Source organism: Grus americana, chromosome 33 (assembly GCF_028858705.1).
Source record: "Grus americana isolate bGruAme1 chromosome 33, bGruAme1.mat, whole genome shotgun sequence".
NCBI classification, from domain to species: domain Eukaryota; kingdom Metazoa; phylum Chordata; class Aves; order Gruiformes; family Gruidae; genus Grus; species Grus americana.
The window spans coordinates 879,466-894,512 of NC_072884.1; the positions used below are offsets into that span (position 1 = coordinate 879,466).

Here is a 15,047-nt window from a genome sequence, read left to right on the forward strand (position 1 = left end):
CAAGCGCCGGGTAATAATTTAGGGGGGAGGGGCCCCCCCCCAGGCCAGCTGGGGGGGAGGGGGCTGGGACCAGCAGAGACCACTCATGGCTCTGGGCACAGGGGTCTTCGTGGTCCCCCACGTCCCCAAAATGGGGGTCTGCGAGGTCCCTTGGTGTCCCCAAGCGTCCAGCACCGGGTTCCCCGAATGGCCGGCATGGGGGGTGTCCAAGGTCCCTTTGGTGTCCCCAGGTGTCCAGCATGGGGGTCTGTGAGGTCCCTTGATGTCCCCACATCTCCAAGCAGGGGGTGTCCAGCCCCAACTGTTCAAGCATAGGGGTCTACAATGTCCCTTAATGTCCCAAATCTTCAAGTATGGAGGTCTCCAAGGTCTCTTGATGTCCCCGACCTCCAAGAAGGTGGGTCACCAGCCTTAACTTTCCCAGCATGGAGATCTGCGATGTCCCTTGATGTCCTCACATCTCCAGGTCTTCCATGTCCCTTGATATCCCCACATCTCCAGGTCTTCAGTGTCCCTTGATGTCCCCAAATCTCTCGGCATGAGGGTCTTGGGACCCAGATCTCCAGGCATGGAGGTCAGCAATGTCCCTTGATGTCCCCAAATCTCTGGGCATTGGGGTCTTGGAACCCAAATCTCCAGGCATGGAGGTCAGCAACGTCCCCAACCTCCAACCAGAAGGGTGACCAGCCTCAAACCCCGCTGGTCACCCCCTGCCACCCCACGTGTCACCCCCCAGCGATACGCAGCAACCCTACAAAATTGCCCTCCCGCTCATCTTGTGCCAGCTGCCACCCATCCCCGGTCACGTCCCCTGCCAACACCAGGCTGAGGACATCCCCAGGTTGGAGCTGTCCAATGGCTTGGGCCAAATCAGAACGTGCCGGGTCAGATCCTGCACCATCAGGCAGCGCCAACGGCACGGTGAGTAACGGACGTAATGAACCGGCGCGCTGGAGCTGGAGGGTGACGGTGCCAGGGGGACAAGCGGGTGCCGTGCAGGTGAGGGCAAATTGGCCGTAGAGGAGGTAGAGGCCACCTGCTGTCACCCGCAGCTCCTTGTCTGTCATCTGCACGTCATCGCTGAGGAAGACGCCGTTGATGCCTTCCTCATAGCGCCAGTTGGGTCTTGACGGCACCGCCAACAAGCCTGGAGGGAGAACAGGAGAGAAGGGTGGTGGGTGATCCTGGTGGGTGGTGGGTGCTCCCGATGGGAGATGGAGGTCCCTGATGGGACATGGGTGCCCCAATAGGAGATGGAGGAACCCCGATGGCAGATGGGAAGTCTCCAATAGGAAACAGGGGTCCCCAAGAGGAAGTGGGTGCTCCTCCTTGGTAGTGGGTGCCCCCAATGGGAGATGGGTGCTAGCAGCCCTCCTTGATGACCCCGGGGCACTCCAGCCCACCCAGGGATACCTGGGATGGGATCAGGGGACCACAGGGATGGAGGATGCTCTGTGAGACCCCAAGGACTGTGGGGACAGGGAACCCTCTGTGACACCGCAGGGACGGAGGATGCTCCATGACACCCTGAGGATGCTCCATGACACCCTGGGTACCACAAGGACGGAGGATGCTCCGTGACATCCTGGGGACCACAGGGACGGAGGATGCTCCGTGACGCTCTGGGGACCACAGGGACGGAGGATGCTCCGTGACATCCTGGGGACCACAGGGACGGAGGATGCTCCGTGACATCCTGGGGACAACAGGGACGGAGGATGCTCCGTGACATCCTGGGGACCACAGGGACGGAGGATGCTCCGTGACGCCCCAGAGACCACAGGGACGGAGGATGCTCCGTGACATCCTGGGGACAACAGGGACGGAGGATGCTCCGTGACGCCCCAGAGACCACAAGGACAGAGGATGCTCCGTGACATCCTGGGGACCACAGGGACGGAGGATGCTCCGTGACGCCCTGGGTACTACAGGGACGGAGGATGCTCCGTGACGCCCTGGGGACCACAAGGACGGAGGATGCTCCGTGACGCCCCGGGGACCACAGGGACGGAGGATGCTCCGTGACGCCCTGGGGACCACAGGGACGGAGGATGCTCCGTGACGCTCTGGGGACCACAGGGACGGAGAATGCTCCGTGACACCCTGGGTACTACAGGGACGGAGGATGCTCCGTGACGCTCTGGGGACCACAGGGACGGAGGATGCTCCGTGACGCTCTGGGGACCACAGGGACGGAGGATGCTCCGTGACACCCTGGGGACCACAAGGACAGAGGATGCTCCGTGACGCCCTGGGGACCACAGGGACGGAGGATGCTCCGTGACGCCCTGGGTACCACAAGGACGGAGGATGCTCTGTGACATCCTGGAGACACTCCGTGACACCCTGGGCACCACGGCCGTTCTGTGACACCCCCAGATGCTCCAGGCCAAGGATGACGTTTCCTCTCCGAGGGCGGAAGGAGGAACCCGCGCGACGCTTTCGAGATGACTGGGTGAGCCGCCTAAGGAAGGACCAACCCCCCCCCCACACACACGCGCGCGTGCGCCCCGCCTTCCCTGGAGCCCTTCACCGTGGCCTCAGGCCTGGGGGACTTACCAGCGCTCAGCAGCAAGTGGGCGGCCGTGGCAGCCTGCAAGGGAGAGGAAAGAGAGCGTCAGCGGGCAGGAAGGACCCAAGCGTCCTCGTCCCCATGGATGTCCCATGTCCCGTTCCCCCCCGCCCCCCCAGCTCTCCCTTGGTGAAGGGGAAGTTGAGTTTTGTGTCAGGATTCGGGGACTTTCCAGCACCCCGTTGGGTATTTTGGGGGGTCCCCAGGGGAGGGGGCGACCCCTGGTTTCGGTGGAGGGTTGATTTGGTGTCTTTGGGGATGGAGAAACTGAGGCACGGGGCGGGGGGGGATGGGGAAGGGAGTTGGAGGCCTGATGCATCCTCCTTCCCACCCACCCCCCCTTGGTGGATGGGCATCCCCGGGGGTCCCTGGGAGAGGCGGATGGATGGACGGACGGACACCACCAGGATGTGCAACCTGGATGGAGACACGGAGGAACAGACACCCAGAAGGATGGGGGGGGGAGGGGGGGGAGATGACACCCAGATGGATGGACAACTGGACAGACACCCAGAGGGATGGATGGACATCCACTGGGATGGACAGATGGATGGACACCAAGAGGGACACCTGGACAGAGAGATGGACACCCAGGTGGGTGGACACCCAGACAGACACTCGGATGAACAGCTGGACAGATGTGTACAGGGACAGTCAGACGGACGGACACCTGGACATGTGGACAGACAGACATGTGGACAGATGCCTGGGCTGATGGACACCCAGACAGACGGACAGACAGACTCCTGGGCAGGAAGAACACCCAGATGGATGAACACCCAGATGGACACCTGGACAGACACCCACATGGATGCACACCCTGACAGGCAGACGGACAACTGGACATCCAGGTAGATACCTGGATGGGCGGACAGATGGACAACCAGATGGGCACCTGGACAGATGGACAACCGGACAGATAACTGTACATCCAGACAGGCAGACACCCACGTAGATGGACCCCTGGATGGATGGACACCCAGACAGATGGACAGATGGACACCCGGATGGACACCTGGGCAGACAGACAGATGACCAAGCAGCTGGACGGATGGACACCCAGACAGACAGACACCCGGAGCGATGGACGTCCAGACTGATGGACAGACGGACAAGTGGGCGGACAGACAGATGGACACCTGGATGGACACCCAGACGGTCACCTGGACAGACGGACAACCGGACACCCGGATGGTTGGACGCCCAGAGGGAAGAACATCCAGGCTGATGGACAGACGGACAAGTGGGAAGACAGAAAAACGGACAGCAGGACGGATCCCCGAGATGAACATCCCCCCCCCCCCCGCGGATGGATGGAGCCCCGGATGGACGGACACCTGGACGGACGGACACCTGGACAGACGGACACCTGGACAGACGGACGGACACCAGGACGGACACCTGGAAAACCGGATGGATGGACAGACAGACCCCGTAGACAACCGGCCAGACAGACAGACACACCACCCCCCCCCCAGGTACCTGGCCAACCAGACGGACGGACACCTGGACGGATGGACACCCGGACAACCGGCCAAACACCGGGAGAGACAGACGGACGGACACCCGGACAGACAGACGGAGCCCAGGACAGACAAAACGGATGGAGCCCCAGCCCCGGTGCCCACCTGCGGCGGGGTCCCCCCACGGAGCGTCCCCCCACGGAGCATCCCCAGGAAGGCGACGACGGCGGCGGCGGCCCCGAGAGCGGCGGCTCCGAGAGCGGCAAGAACCGGGAGGAGGCAGCGGCGACCACCGGAACGATCGCGGCACTGGCAGGAAGGCAGCGGGGGGCTCTCGGGGTCGGCGAGCGGCGGCATCGCGGCGGGGATCGAGTGGAGGAGCCGCCTTATAGAGGGACCGGTCGGGGCGGGGGGGGGACGGGGGACGGGGGACGGGGACCGGGGCGGGATCGGGCGGGGTCCGGGGAGGGGACGGGGATACCGGGGAGGGACCTGGGGAGGGGATGGGGAGGGACCCGGGGAGGGGATGGGGGGACCGGGGAGGGGATGCGGAGGGAACGTGGGTGACCGGGAGGGACCGGGGAGGGGACGGGGAGGGACCGGGAGGGGCCGGGGAGGGACCGGGGAGGGGATGGGGAGGGACCGGGAGGGGCCGGGGAGGGACCGGGGAGGGGATGGGGACACCGGGGAAGGGATGCGGAGGGATCGTGGGTGACCGGGAGGGGCCGGGGAGGGACCGGGGGAGCCCGGTGGGACCGGGGTGAAGAGGGGGGGGGAACCACGGTGGGACCGGAGAGGGACAGAGCGACACCAGGGAGGGGTGAACTGACACCGGGGGGACCGGGGGGAACCACGGGGGGACCCGGGGTGGGAGGGACCGGGGGGGTGGGGACAGATCGGCACCGGGGGGGTGGGGACAGACCGGGAAGGAACCGGTGGCACCGGGGATGGGGGGAGCCCGGGGGACACCGGGGGAGCGGAGAAGGCTGAAACGGGGATCGGGGGGTTACCCTGCCCCCCCCCCCCCCTTTGGGTGCCCGGACCCCTGGGTCCCTTTGGCACCCTGGAAGCAGTTGGGGGGGGGGGGGGGGGTGTTGGGTCCCTGGGCCCCCTCCCGGCGGGGACGTCACCGTGGAAGGGAACTGGGTGTCGTGTCCCCCCCCCACCCGCTCCGGGGATTTCGCCTCCCCCGGCCGTGACGGAGCCACGGAGTTTCCTGCCACGGAGCCGGGCCGGAATTTCTGCCCCCCCCCCCTCCTTCTCACCCGCCCGCCGTGGGAGTGGGAGGATGAAACCGGGAAGGGTTTTGGGGGGGTGGGGGGGTGTGACACTAGCCGTGGGTCCCCAGCACGGCCTGGTGGGGGGGGCAGCTTCCCGCACACCTGGGGGTCCCCCTGTGTAAAGGGCGGTGGGTGTGCCCACGCGTGTTTCTGTGAGCACCCGTGTGCGCGGCACCCCTGGGGCAAAGCCTCGGGCGAGACTCCCCACGGGAGATCCCCATGAGATGACCCCCACCCCCCCACGAAGACCCATGGGACGCCATCCCCTTTGTTAGACACCCCCCCCCCCATGAGAGAGCCCCACGGGAGATCCCCCACGTGAAAGCTCCCAAGTGGGACCCCCACGGGTGACACACCCCCCCCCAAGTGAGACCCCCACTCATCCATAGGGGACCCCCCAAGTGAGAACCCCATGGGAGAAACCCCCCCCAAATGAGCCCCCCCCAAGTGAAACCCCCCGAAATGGGACCCCCCCGGGAGACCCCCCCAAATGAGCCCCCCCTCAAGTGAAACCCCCCCCGAAATTGAACCCCCCCCCGGGAGACCCCCCCCAAATGAGCCCCCCCTCAAGTGAAACCCCCCCGAAATTGAACCCCCCCCGGGAGACCCCCCCAAATGAGCCCCCCAAATGAGCCCCCCCCAAGTGAAACCCCCCCCCCGAAATGGGACCCCCCCGGGAGACCCCCCCGAAATGAGACCCCCCCCCAAGTGAAACCCCCAGAAATGGGACCCCCCCGGGAAACCCCCCCATAGGAGACCCCGAAGTGAGCCCCCCCCATGTATACACCCCCTAAGTGAGACCCCCCCCCAAGTGAGAGCCCGTGTAAACCCCCCCAGTGGGGGAACCCCCATGGGGGACTCCCCTGCCAGGCCCCGCCCCTGACTCCGCCCCTCGCCTGACTCCGCCCCTCGCCTGACTCCGCCCCTCGCCTGACTCCGCCCACACCCTTGGCCCTTGCCCCGCCTTGGCCCAGCGCCAGCCCCGCCCAATCCTCCCTCCTAAGGACCAATGAGTCCCCGCCCCTTCCCGCGACCCGCCAATCAGCGCGCCCCGCTGCGGGGGGGAGGAGGTGGGGCCGGTAAGCTGCCGAGTGACGCCAGAGCTGCGGCGGGAGGAGAGGGGGCGTTGCCGGAAGGACGCGTCACGTGAGTGAGGCGGTGGCGCGGGCGGCCGCTGGTTACAGACGGTACGGGGTAGGGGCGGGGTCAAAAGGGGGGTGGGCGGGGCTTAGAGGTGTGGGTGTGGCCTACAGGTGTGGGCGGGGCTTAGAGGCGCTGTGCTTCCGGGAAGGGCAAGTGGCTGGGGGGGGGGGGACGGACGGGACCGGGGGGCAGCGAGAACCCGGGGGGGGGGTATGGGGTGTCCCAGGCCCTGGCGGGGGGGTCATAAATTGGGGGAGGTTATGGGGGCTGGGGGGGGGAACGGGGGGGAGGAAGGGGGGTGGGGGGGTCGCTGGGGGGGTCACAGGCAGTGGGGGGGGGGGGGGGGCGCTAAGGGCAGGGGTGGGTGCGGGGGGGGGGCCAGGGCAGGGTGGGTAAGGGGGGGCACACGGCAGGATGGGGGGGCCATGGGGGGGGGCACAGCAGGACGGGGGGGGGCATGGAGGGGGCACAGCAAGATGGGGGGGCCGTAGGGGGGACACACAGCCAGGATGGGGGGGGCCATGGGGGGGGGCACAGCTTGACATGGGGGGCCATGGGGGGGGCACAGCCAGGATGGGGGGGATCATGGGGGGGGGGGCACAGGCAGGACAGGGGGGGCCATGGGGGGGGGGGGCACACAGCCAGGATGGGGGGGGCCATGGAGGGGGCACAGCAGGATGGGGGGTCCATGAGGGGGCACACAGCCAGGATGGGGGGGGCCATGGGGGGGGCACACAGCAGGACATGGGGGGGCACTCAGCAAGGATGGGGGGGCTATGGGGGGGGCACAGCAGGACATGGGGGGCCATGGGGGGGACACACAGCAGGACATGGGGGGGGCACAGCCAGGATGGGGGGGATCATGGGGGGGGGCACAGGCAGGACAGGGGGGGCCATGGGGGGGGGCATACAGCCAGGATGGGGGGGGCCATGGGGGGGGCACACAGCAGGACATGGGGGGGCACACAGCCAGGATGGGGGGGGCTATGGGGGGGTGACAGCCAGGCCGGGGCGGGGGGGGGCACAGGCTCAAGGTGACCACAGGGACAGGAGTGACCGTGCGGACAGGTGGCCGGGGGGGGGGGGACACGCAGCAAGGACGGGGTGGCCGTGGCCAGGGGACAGCCAGGACAAGGGTGACACCAAGGACGGGGGGGGGGACGGACACACGACACACACCGAACCCCAAAAATGGGATTATTTTGCCCAATTTGAGCCTTTTTTTTTTTTTTTTTTGGCGCCCCGTTTCACTCTTGGCGTTTGCCACTTTGCGACGCCCGCCCGCCCTTTGGGTTTTTTTAAGCTGAAATAGGAGGAAATTGGGGTTTAAGGAGAAAATCGGACGTCTGAATTCGCTCCGGGTACGGGAAGTGGCTAAACCCGTGCATATTTTGGGGGGGAATTAGGCTGGGCTTGGTATCGTCTGCCTCTTCCCCTCGGGTCTTTCCGCGGGCGCCGAGAAATTGCAGCAGACTGACGCCGGTGCCAGCGACGCCTTCGTTAGGTGATAATTATGTAAATGAGTTGGATTTTGGGCTTGGACTGGCGCCTGGGTTGAGCTGCAGAAGTGGTACTGGGCTCGGTTAAACTGGGTTCAGTTCACCGGGTTTAGTGTGACCGGGTTCGGTTAAACTGGGTTCAATTCACCGGGTTTAGTGTGACTGGCTTCGGTTAAACCGGGTTCGGTTAAACTGGGTTCAATTCACCAGATTCGGTATGAATGAGTTCAGTTAAGCCGCGTTCAATTAAACTGGGTTCAGGTAATCAGGTTCAATGAAACTGGGTTCAATTCACTGGGTTTGATTAAACCGTGTTCAATTCATCTGGTTCAATTAAACTGGGCTCGATTAATTCAGGTTCAATTAAACCAGGTTCAGTTAACTGGGTTCAGTTAAACTTGGTTCGATTAAACTGGGTTCAATTAAACCAGGTTCAATTCATCTGGTTTGATTAAACCAGGTTCAATTCATCTGGTTTGATTAAACCATGTTCAATTAAACCAGGTTCAATTCATCTGGTTCAATTAAACCAAGTTCAATTCATCTGGTTTGATTAAACCAGCTTTGATTAAACCTGGTTCAATTAACCTGGGTTCAGTTAAACCATGTTCAATTAATTGGGCTCAGCTAATCCAGGTTTAATTAATCCAGGTTCAATTAAACCAGGTTCGGTTAACCTGGGTTCAATTAATTTGGCTCAGTTAACCCAAGTTCAGTTAATCCAGGTTCAGTTAAGCCAGGTTCAATTCACTCCCGCTATCCCGGAGCGATCCCAGGGCTTGGGGACGGCGCCGGTGGGGTTTGGGCACGTCCCCGGTTGGTGTCACCTCATCCCGTGGGGGTTTTTTTTTTGGGGGGGGGGTCCCTCTTCCCCCCCCCTTCCCCCCCCTCTTCCCCCCCCTTTCCCCCCCCCCTTTTCCCCCTTTTTCCCCTCCATCCCGGTAACGTTTCCCAGCTCCCGGCACACCGCCATCCCCATGGGTCTCCTTGTCGGCATCGGCTGCGCCTGCGCCGGGCTCCTGGCGATTCTGGCGACGGTGGCGTATCGCTTGGGGCTCCTCTACCAACTCCGGCATAAGGTAGGGCGAAACGGGTGAGAACGCCGCGGTTTTGCCGAAACTCCCCACCCCCCCCAAAAAAACCAAAAAAAAAAAAAAAAAAAAAGCTGATTTTTTGGAAGCGATCCTGGCCGACCGTTTGGCAAAAGGAGACGGCGACGCCGTCGTACGTCCTCCCGATGAACTCCTCGCCGTTTAGGTGGACCCTCGAAGCCCCCGGCACGGCGGTGAACTGGTGGCGGAGGTGCTGAAGGCTCACGGCGTCCGTTTCCTCTTCGCCCTGGCTGGTGGCCACATCTCACCCATCTTGGTGGCCAGCGAGAAGGTCGGCATCCGCGTGGTGGACACCCGGCACGAGGCCACCGCCGTTTTCGCCGCCGATGCCGTTTCCAGGCTCTCCGGTACGGATACGGAAGGGGGATTCCGTGGCTGAAATCTTTTTCCTGGTCCGATGGAGGGTTTTGGGGTGTCCCAGGTTTTTTTTTTGGGGGGGTCCTGGTTGTGCCAAGAAGGGTTCAAAGACTTTGGGGGGTGTCCGGAGTCTTTCCGTGGTGGGTTTTCTCCTCGTTTTTTCCATCCCCGGAGCTAATTCAGCCGCTTGGGTGTCAACGAGAACCCCCAGTTGAAAAATTAGGGTGCAGAGGGCCCCCCCCCCCCCCCCAACTTCTGACCCCCCACCACCACCACCCCCCACAGGTCGCATTGGCGTCGCCACCGTCACCGCCGGTCCCGGCGTCACCAACACGGTGACGGCCATCAAGAACGCCCAGATGGCCGAGTCACCGGTGCTGCTCATCGGGGGAGCAGCCGCCTCGCTGCAGAAGGTGGGGAGACCAAAAAAATTTAAAAAAAAAATTAAAAAAAAAAAATTAAAAAAAAAATTATTCCCCTCCCAGCCCCATTTTTGGGGTGTTTTCCACCATTTTTAGGGTTCAAGGCTCATTTTTTTTTTTTTCTTCTCTCCGCAGGGTCGGGGAGCGCTGCAGGATATCGACCAGCTCTCGCTCTTCAAGACGCTCTGCAAAGCGTGCGTCTCGGTGCGCGCCGTCCGTGACATCGTCCCCACCCTCCGCAAAGCCATCGCCACCGCACAGTCGGGGACCCCCGGTAAAAAAATTGGGGGGAGGTCACCCCAAAAATACCGCTCGGGCGGTTTTTCCCCCCCACACACACCCCGCTCCTCCACGGGTCACCCGGTGGGGTTTGCAGCGACGTTTTGGGGTGCTGCTGTTTGAATTGAGGGGTTTAGCCCCCCCAAAAGAGATTTTTTTTGGGGGGGGGGTCCTTTAACCTGTACCCCGATACCGTAGGACCCGTCTTCGTGGAGCTCCCCATCGACGTGCTTTACCCCTTCCACGTGGTGGAGAAGGAGATCGGTGGCACCAAGAGCGCCCGGGGGCTGCGGGGAAAGATGGTGCAGTGGTGAGCAGCACCCCCCAATTGTCCGTGTCCCCCCCCCCCCCAGCACCCTAGGGGTCCCAGCACCCCAATATTTATCCCCGTACCCCCCGTAGGTACCTCCAAAACTACATCCGTAACCTCTTTGCGGGTGCCTGGGAGCCCCGGGACGCGTCCCCATTGCCCGTGCAGGTGCCGCTGGCCACCGAGGATGAGGTGGGGTTTTTGGGGTGACCCCCCCCCCCCCCCCCCCCCCCCACACACACACACACACACCCCCCACCCAACCATGGATTGGGGGTTTTGGGGTGTCCGTGGGTGGGGAGCATCATGGGAGGGGTTTGTATGGGGTGTGTGGGGGGGTGGGATCGGTTAAGGTGGGTTTTGGGGGGACTGGGGTGGGTTTGGGGGTGGTTGAGGAAGGTTTGGGGTATGGCAGAGCTGGGTTTTGGGGTTAAATCAGCTGGATTTGGGGCTCGGCTGGGCTTTGGGGCTCAGTGGAGCCAATTTTGGGGCTCAGTGGAGCAAGTTTTGGGGCCCAACTGAACCGGCTTTGGGGACTCAGCTGAGCCGGGCTTTGGGGCTCAGCTGAGCCGGGTTTTGGGGATAACTGAGTTGGTTTTGGGGCTCGGCTGAGCCGGGCTTTGGGGACTCAGCTGAGCCGGGTTTTGGGGATAACTGAGCTGGTTTTGGGGCTCGGCTGAGCCGGGCTTTGGGGACTCAGCTGAGCCGGGTTTTGGGGATAACTGAGCTGGTTTTGGGGCTCAGCTGAGCAGGGCTTTGGGGATAACTGAGCTGGTTTTGGGGCTCAGCTGAGCCGGGCTTTGGGGATAACTGAGCCGGTTTTGGTGCCCAACTGTGCTGACTTTGGGGCTCAGCTGAGCCAGTTTTTTGGGGTTCGACAGAGCTGGGTTTTGGGGCCAACCTCACCGATTTTGGCGCCCAACCGAACCGTTTTTGGGGCTGAACGAGACGGTTTTGGGTCACAGGTACAACGGTGCGCGGAACTGGTGAGCCGGGCCACGAAGCCGCTGGTGCTGGTGGGCAGCCAGGCCATGCTGCCGCCTACGCCGGCCGAGGACCTGCGGTGAGCCGCTTCGGGCCCGAGGAACTGGTTTTGGGCCCGAGGAACTGGTTTTGGGCCCGAGGAACTGGTTTTGGGCCCGAGGAACTGGTTTTGGGCCCGAGGAACTGGTTTTGGGCCCGAGGAACTGGTTTTGGGCCCGAGGAACTGGTTTTGGGCCCGAGGAACTGGTTTTGGGCCCGAGGAACTGGTTTTGGGGATGGCAGAGCCAATTTACGGGCTGCTGAGCCGTTTTGGGGACGGATGGGTCAATTTGGGGTGCGGTGAGATGGTTTGGGGACAAAAGAGGGGGTTTGGGGAGGGTTGAGCTACTTTGGGGACAGATCAGCTAGATTTGGGCCTGAGTGAGTGAGTTTTTGGGCTCAGCTGAGCCAAGTTTTGGGGCAAAACCAAGTCAGTCTTGGGCCAAACCGAACCAGTTTTGGGGCCCTGGATGAGCCAGTTTTGGGGCCAAACCAAGCCGGTTTGGGACCCTGAATGAACCAGTTTTTGGGGCCGAACCAAGCTGTTTTGAGACCCTGAATGAGCCAGTTTTTGGGGCCGAACCAAGCTGTTTTGGGACCCTGAATGAGCCAGGTTTTGAGGCCAAACCAAGCCGGTTTGGGACCCTGAATGAGCCAGGTTTTGGGGCCAAACCAAGCCAGTTTGGGACCCTGAATGAGCCAGGTTTTGGGGCCGAACCAAGCTGTTTTGGGACCCTGAATGAGCCAGTTTTTGGGGCCGAACCAAGCTGTTTTGGGACCCTGAATGAGCCAGGTTTTGAGGCCAAACCAAGCCGGTTTGGGACCCTGAATGAGCCAGGTTTTGGGGCCGAACCAAGCCGGTTTGGGTCTCCAACTAAGCCAGTTTGGGACCCCAACCAAGCCGGTTTTGGGGTCAAACTGAGCCATTTTGGAGCCGTTTTCGGTGCTCGCTGACACCCTCCTACCCAACAGCACGGCGCTGGAGGCCCTGGGCATCCCCTGCTACCTGGGGGGTGCGGCGCGGGGGCTTCTACCCCCCGACAGCCCCCTCCTCCTCCGCCAGAACCGTCGGGACGCCCTCCGCGACGCCGACCTGGTGTTGCTGGCAGGTACCGGCATGGCGGGGCGGTGGGGGGGGGACACACGCCACCCGCCACGTCCCCGTCCCCACCCTGATCGCTCTGCGCTTGTCCCCAAGGTTCCGTCTGCGATTTTCGCCTCTCCTACGGACGCCTTTTCGGTCGCCGCGCCGCCATCGTGGCAGTTAACCGAGACCAGACGCAGCTCCTCCGGAATTCCGATGTTTTCTGGAAACCCCGGCTCGCCGTGCAAGGTGAGACACGCACAAACACAGCGAACCCCGTCCCCGTCCCCGTCCCCGCACCCTTCCCAGCCCAAAACGGATCGTGTGGGGTGTGACGAGTTGGGCGTTCTCGGCAGGCGATGCCGCCTCCTTCGTGGTGCGGTTGGCGCGGAGCCTGCGCGGCTACGCCTGCCCCGGCGACTGGACGGAGGGGCTGCGCGAGGCCGATCGGAAAAAGGAGCAGGCTAACCGGTGAGCGCGCGCGGGACGGGGACCGGAACGGGGATGGGGACGGGGACGGGGACAGGGAGGGACACGGATTTTGCCCTGTTTTGGGGGGGATTCCGGCCCCTTTCTGGTTTTGGGGAGCTCCCCATTCCCAGTTTTTGCTGATCTCAACCCATTTCCAACTGGGGGGGCTCCCCGGTCCCGGTCCTTGGGGCATCCCAACCCATTTCCAACTGGGGGGGCTCCCCGGTCCCGGTCCTTGGGGCATCCCAACCCATTTCCAACTGGGGGGGCTCCCCGGTCCCGGTCCTTGGGGCATCCCAACCCATTTCCAAGTGGGAGACGGGGAGGGGGGGGGTGCCCCCATCCCCGTTCTTCAAGGGTGCCCACCCACCTCTCTTCCTTCCCCGAGTGGGGGGGATTTGGGGTGTCTCCCCCCAACAGGGAGAAGGCAGCGACCCCCACCCCACAACACCTGAACCCCCTGGATCTGCTGCACCGCCTGGATGCGCTGCTGCCCCCCGAAAGCCTCCTCGTAGCCGATGGGGGGGATTTCGTGGGTACCGCCGCCTACATCGTCCGTCCCCGACGCCCCCTCGCCTGGCTGGACCCCGGTAAGGGCCCCCCCCCCCCCCGCCACCGGGCACACTGTCACCGTAGGGGACACACACACGGGTGATGCCACCGGCTGTCGTCCCCGCAGGAGCTTTTGGCACGTTGGGAGTCGGCGGAGGGTTCGCGCTCGGCGCCAAGCTCTGCCGTCCCGACGCGGAGGTACGGGGACACGGCGACCCGTTGGGACAGCGGCCACCGTGTCACCCGCGTGGTCTTGATGGTGTTTGTCCCCTCCCCGGAACCAGGTTTGGGTCCTCTACGGTGACGGCTCGCTAGGCTACAGCTTGATGGAGTTCGACACCTTCGTGCGGCACAAGGTCAGGCAGCGCCGAAAATTGGGGGGTGGGGGGGAAACGGGGTCTCGTCCCCGTCTCGGGGTGTCACCAGGGCGCGGTGGCCCCGCGTTTCGTCCCCCGCAGACGCCCGTCATCGCGCTGGTGGGCAATGACGCCTGCTGGAGCCAGATTTCCCGGGAGCAAGTGGCTTTGCTGGGTAGCAACGTGGCGTGTGGCCTCGAGTACCTGGGTGAGCGCTGTCATCCCCTTCTGTCCCCAGATTTGGGGACACCCGTGTGACCCCACGTCATCCTAGGGTGGATCGAGCCGTGCCTGCTGGCATCACGTCACCTTGGGGTGGATCGAGCCGCGGCTGGTGGCATCACGTCACCCTGGGGTAGATTGAGCCGCGCCAAGCGTCACGATGTCACCCTAAGGAGGACCGGGTCATGCCTGGTGGCATCACGTAGCTTTGGGGACCATCACATGGCCGTGTCACCCCCAGGGACGATTGGACTGTGCCTGGTGGCCCTGTGTCACCCATGGGAGGATCAGGCCATGCCCGGTGGCATCACGTCACCCCGGGTCAGGCTGTACTTGGTGGCACCGTGTCACCCCAGATCGGGTCACGCCTGGTGGCACTGTGTCACCCCAATATCAAGCCATTCCCACGGAGGTGACAGGGCCACCGCCGCTGTCCCCTCCCTGCAGACTACCACGCGGTGGCCGAAGCTCTGGGTGGCAAAGGTTTCGTGGTGGGTCGCCCGGATCGCGAACGGCTGGACGCCGTCCTCCGTGCCGCGCAGGATGCGTGCCGCCAAGGCCGCCCCGTCCTCATCAACGCCCTCATCGGCAAGACCGATTTCCGTGACGGTTCCATCTCTGTCTAGGGACGGTGTCCCCAAAATGTCCCGGCTGTGTCCTCAGCCGGGACGGGGGGTGGGGTGAGACGGATTAAGGAGGGGTGGGTTTGGGTGACACCGGTGCTGCACACCCAACCCAGGGGACAGCTACGTGTGTCGTGCGCGTGTGTCCCCCCCCAACCCGAGCAATAAAGCAGCACCACGTGCCCATCCCTGCCGTCCCGTGCCATCAATTTGGGGGCCAACACCCCGGGGAACACCCTAAGTGACACTTTGGGGACCGTCACCCCCTCCCCTCGTCGG

General features: G+C 63.6%; 2 protein-coding genes across 8 annotated transcripts; one reads left to right on the forward strand and one right to left on the reverse strand.

The window, feature by feature from the left end:
- Positions 1–582: 582 nt before the first annotated feature.
- LOC129198472 (uncharacterized) lies at positions 583–4,392 on the reverse strand. The gene is made up of 3 exons (XM_054807761.1): positions 4,201–4,392; positions 2,560–2,593; positions 583–1,147 (listed from the first exon to the last, which is right to left on the reverse strand). The coding sequence occupies exons 1-3, from the start codon at positions 4,390–4,392 to the stop codon at positions 726–728; spliced, it is 648 nt and encodes a 215-aa protein (XP_054663736.1). The 3' UTR covers positions 583–725.
- A 2,009-nt stretch (positions 4,393–6,401) lies between these two features.
- Positions 6,402–14,954, forward strand: ILVBL (ilvB acetolactate synthase like). Of its 7 annotated transcripts, none has more exons than XM_054807970.1 (17): positions 6,475–6,502; positions 7,865–7,962; positions 8,913–9,036; positions 9,215–9,416; positions 9,712–9,839; positions 9,984–10,122; positions 10,326–10,437; positions 10,530–10,629; positions 11,403–11,500; positions 12,433–12,569; positions 12,659–12,793; positions 12,901–13,015; positions 13,436–13,605; positions 13,695–13,765; positions 13,852–13,923; positions 14,026–14,131; positions 14,593–14,954. In XM_054807970.1, exons 3-17 carry the CDS (start codon positions 8,935–8,937, stop codon positions 14,769–14,771), a joined length of 1,866 nt encoding a protein of 621 aa, XP_054663945.1. In that variant the 5' UTR covers positions 6,475–6,502; positions 7,865–7,962; positions 8,913–8,934; the 3' UTR covers positions 14,772–14,954. The 7 variants fall into 7 exon arrangements, with proteins under 7 accessions (XP_054663943.1, XP_054663945.1, XP_054663946.1 ...); XM_054807971.1 differs by lacking the exon at positions 6,475–6,502 and adding an exon at positions 6,553–6,568; XM_054807969.1 differs by lacking the exon at positions 6,475–6,502 and adding an exon at positions 6,582–6,607.
- The last annotated feature ends 93 nt before the right edge of the window (positions 14,955–15,047 follow it).

Coding starts and splice junctions, on each gene's coding strand:
- LOC129198472 (XM_054807761.1), bottom strand. CDS start 4,392: ATGCCGCCGCTCGCCGACCCCGAGAGCCCCCCGCTGCCTTCCTGCCAG. Junction 2,594..4,200: donor GTGGGGGGACCCCGCCGCAG/GTGGGCACCGGG, acceptor TCTCCCTTGCAG/GCTGCCACGGCCGCCCACTT. Junction 1,148..2,559: donor CCACTTGCTGCTGAGCGCTG/GTAAGTCCCCCA, acceptor TTCTCCCTCCAG/GCTTGTTGGCGGTGCCGTCA.
- ILVBL (XM_054807968.1), top strand. CDS start 8,935: ATGGGTCTCCTTGTCGGCATCGGCTGCGCCTGCGCCGGGCTCCTGGCG. Junction 10,438..10,529: donor CGGGGAAAGATGGTGCAGTG/GTGAGCAGCACC, acceptor TACCCCCCGTAG/GTACCTCCAAAACTACATCC. Junction 12,570..12,658: donor CGACCTGGTGTTGCTGGCAG/GTACCGGCATGG, acceptor CTTGTCCCCAAG/GTTCCGTCTGCGATTTTCGC.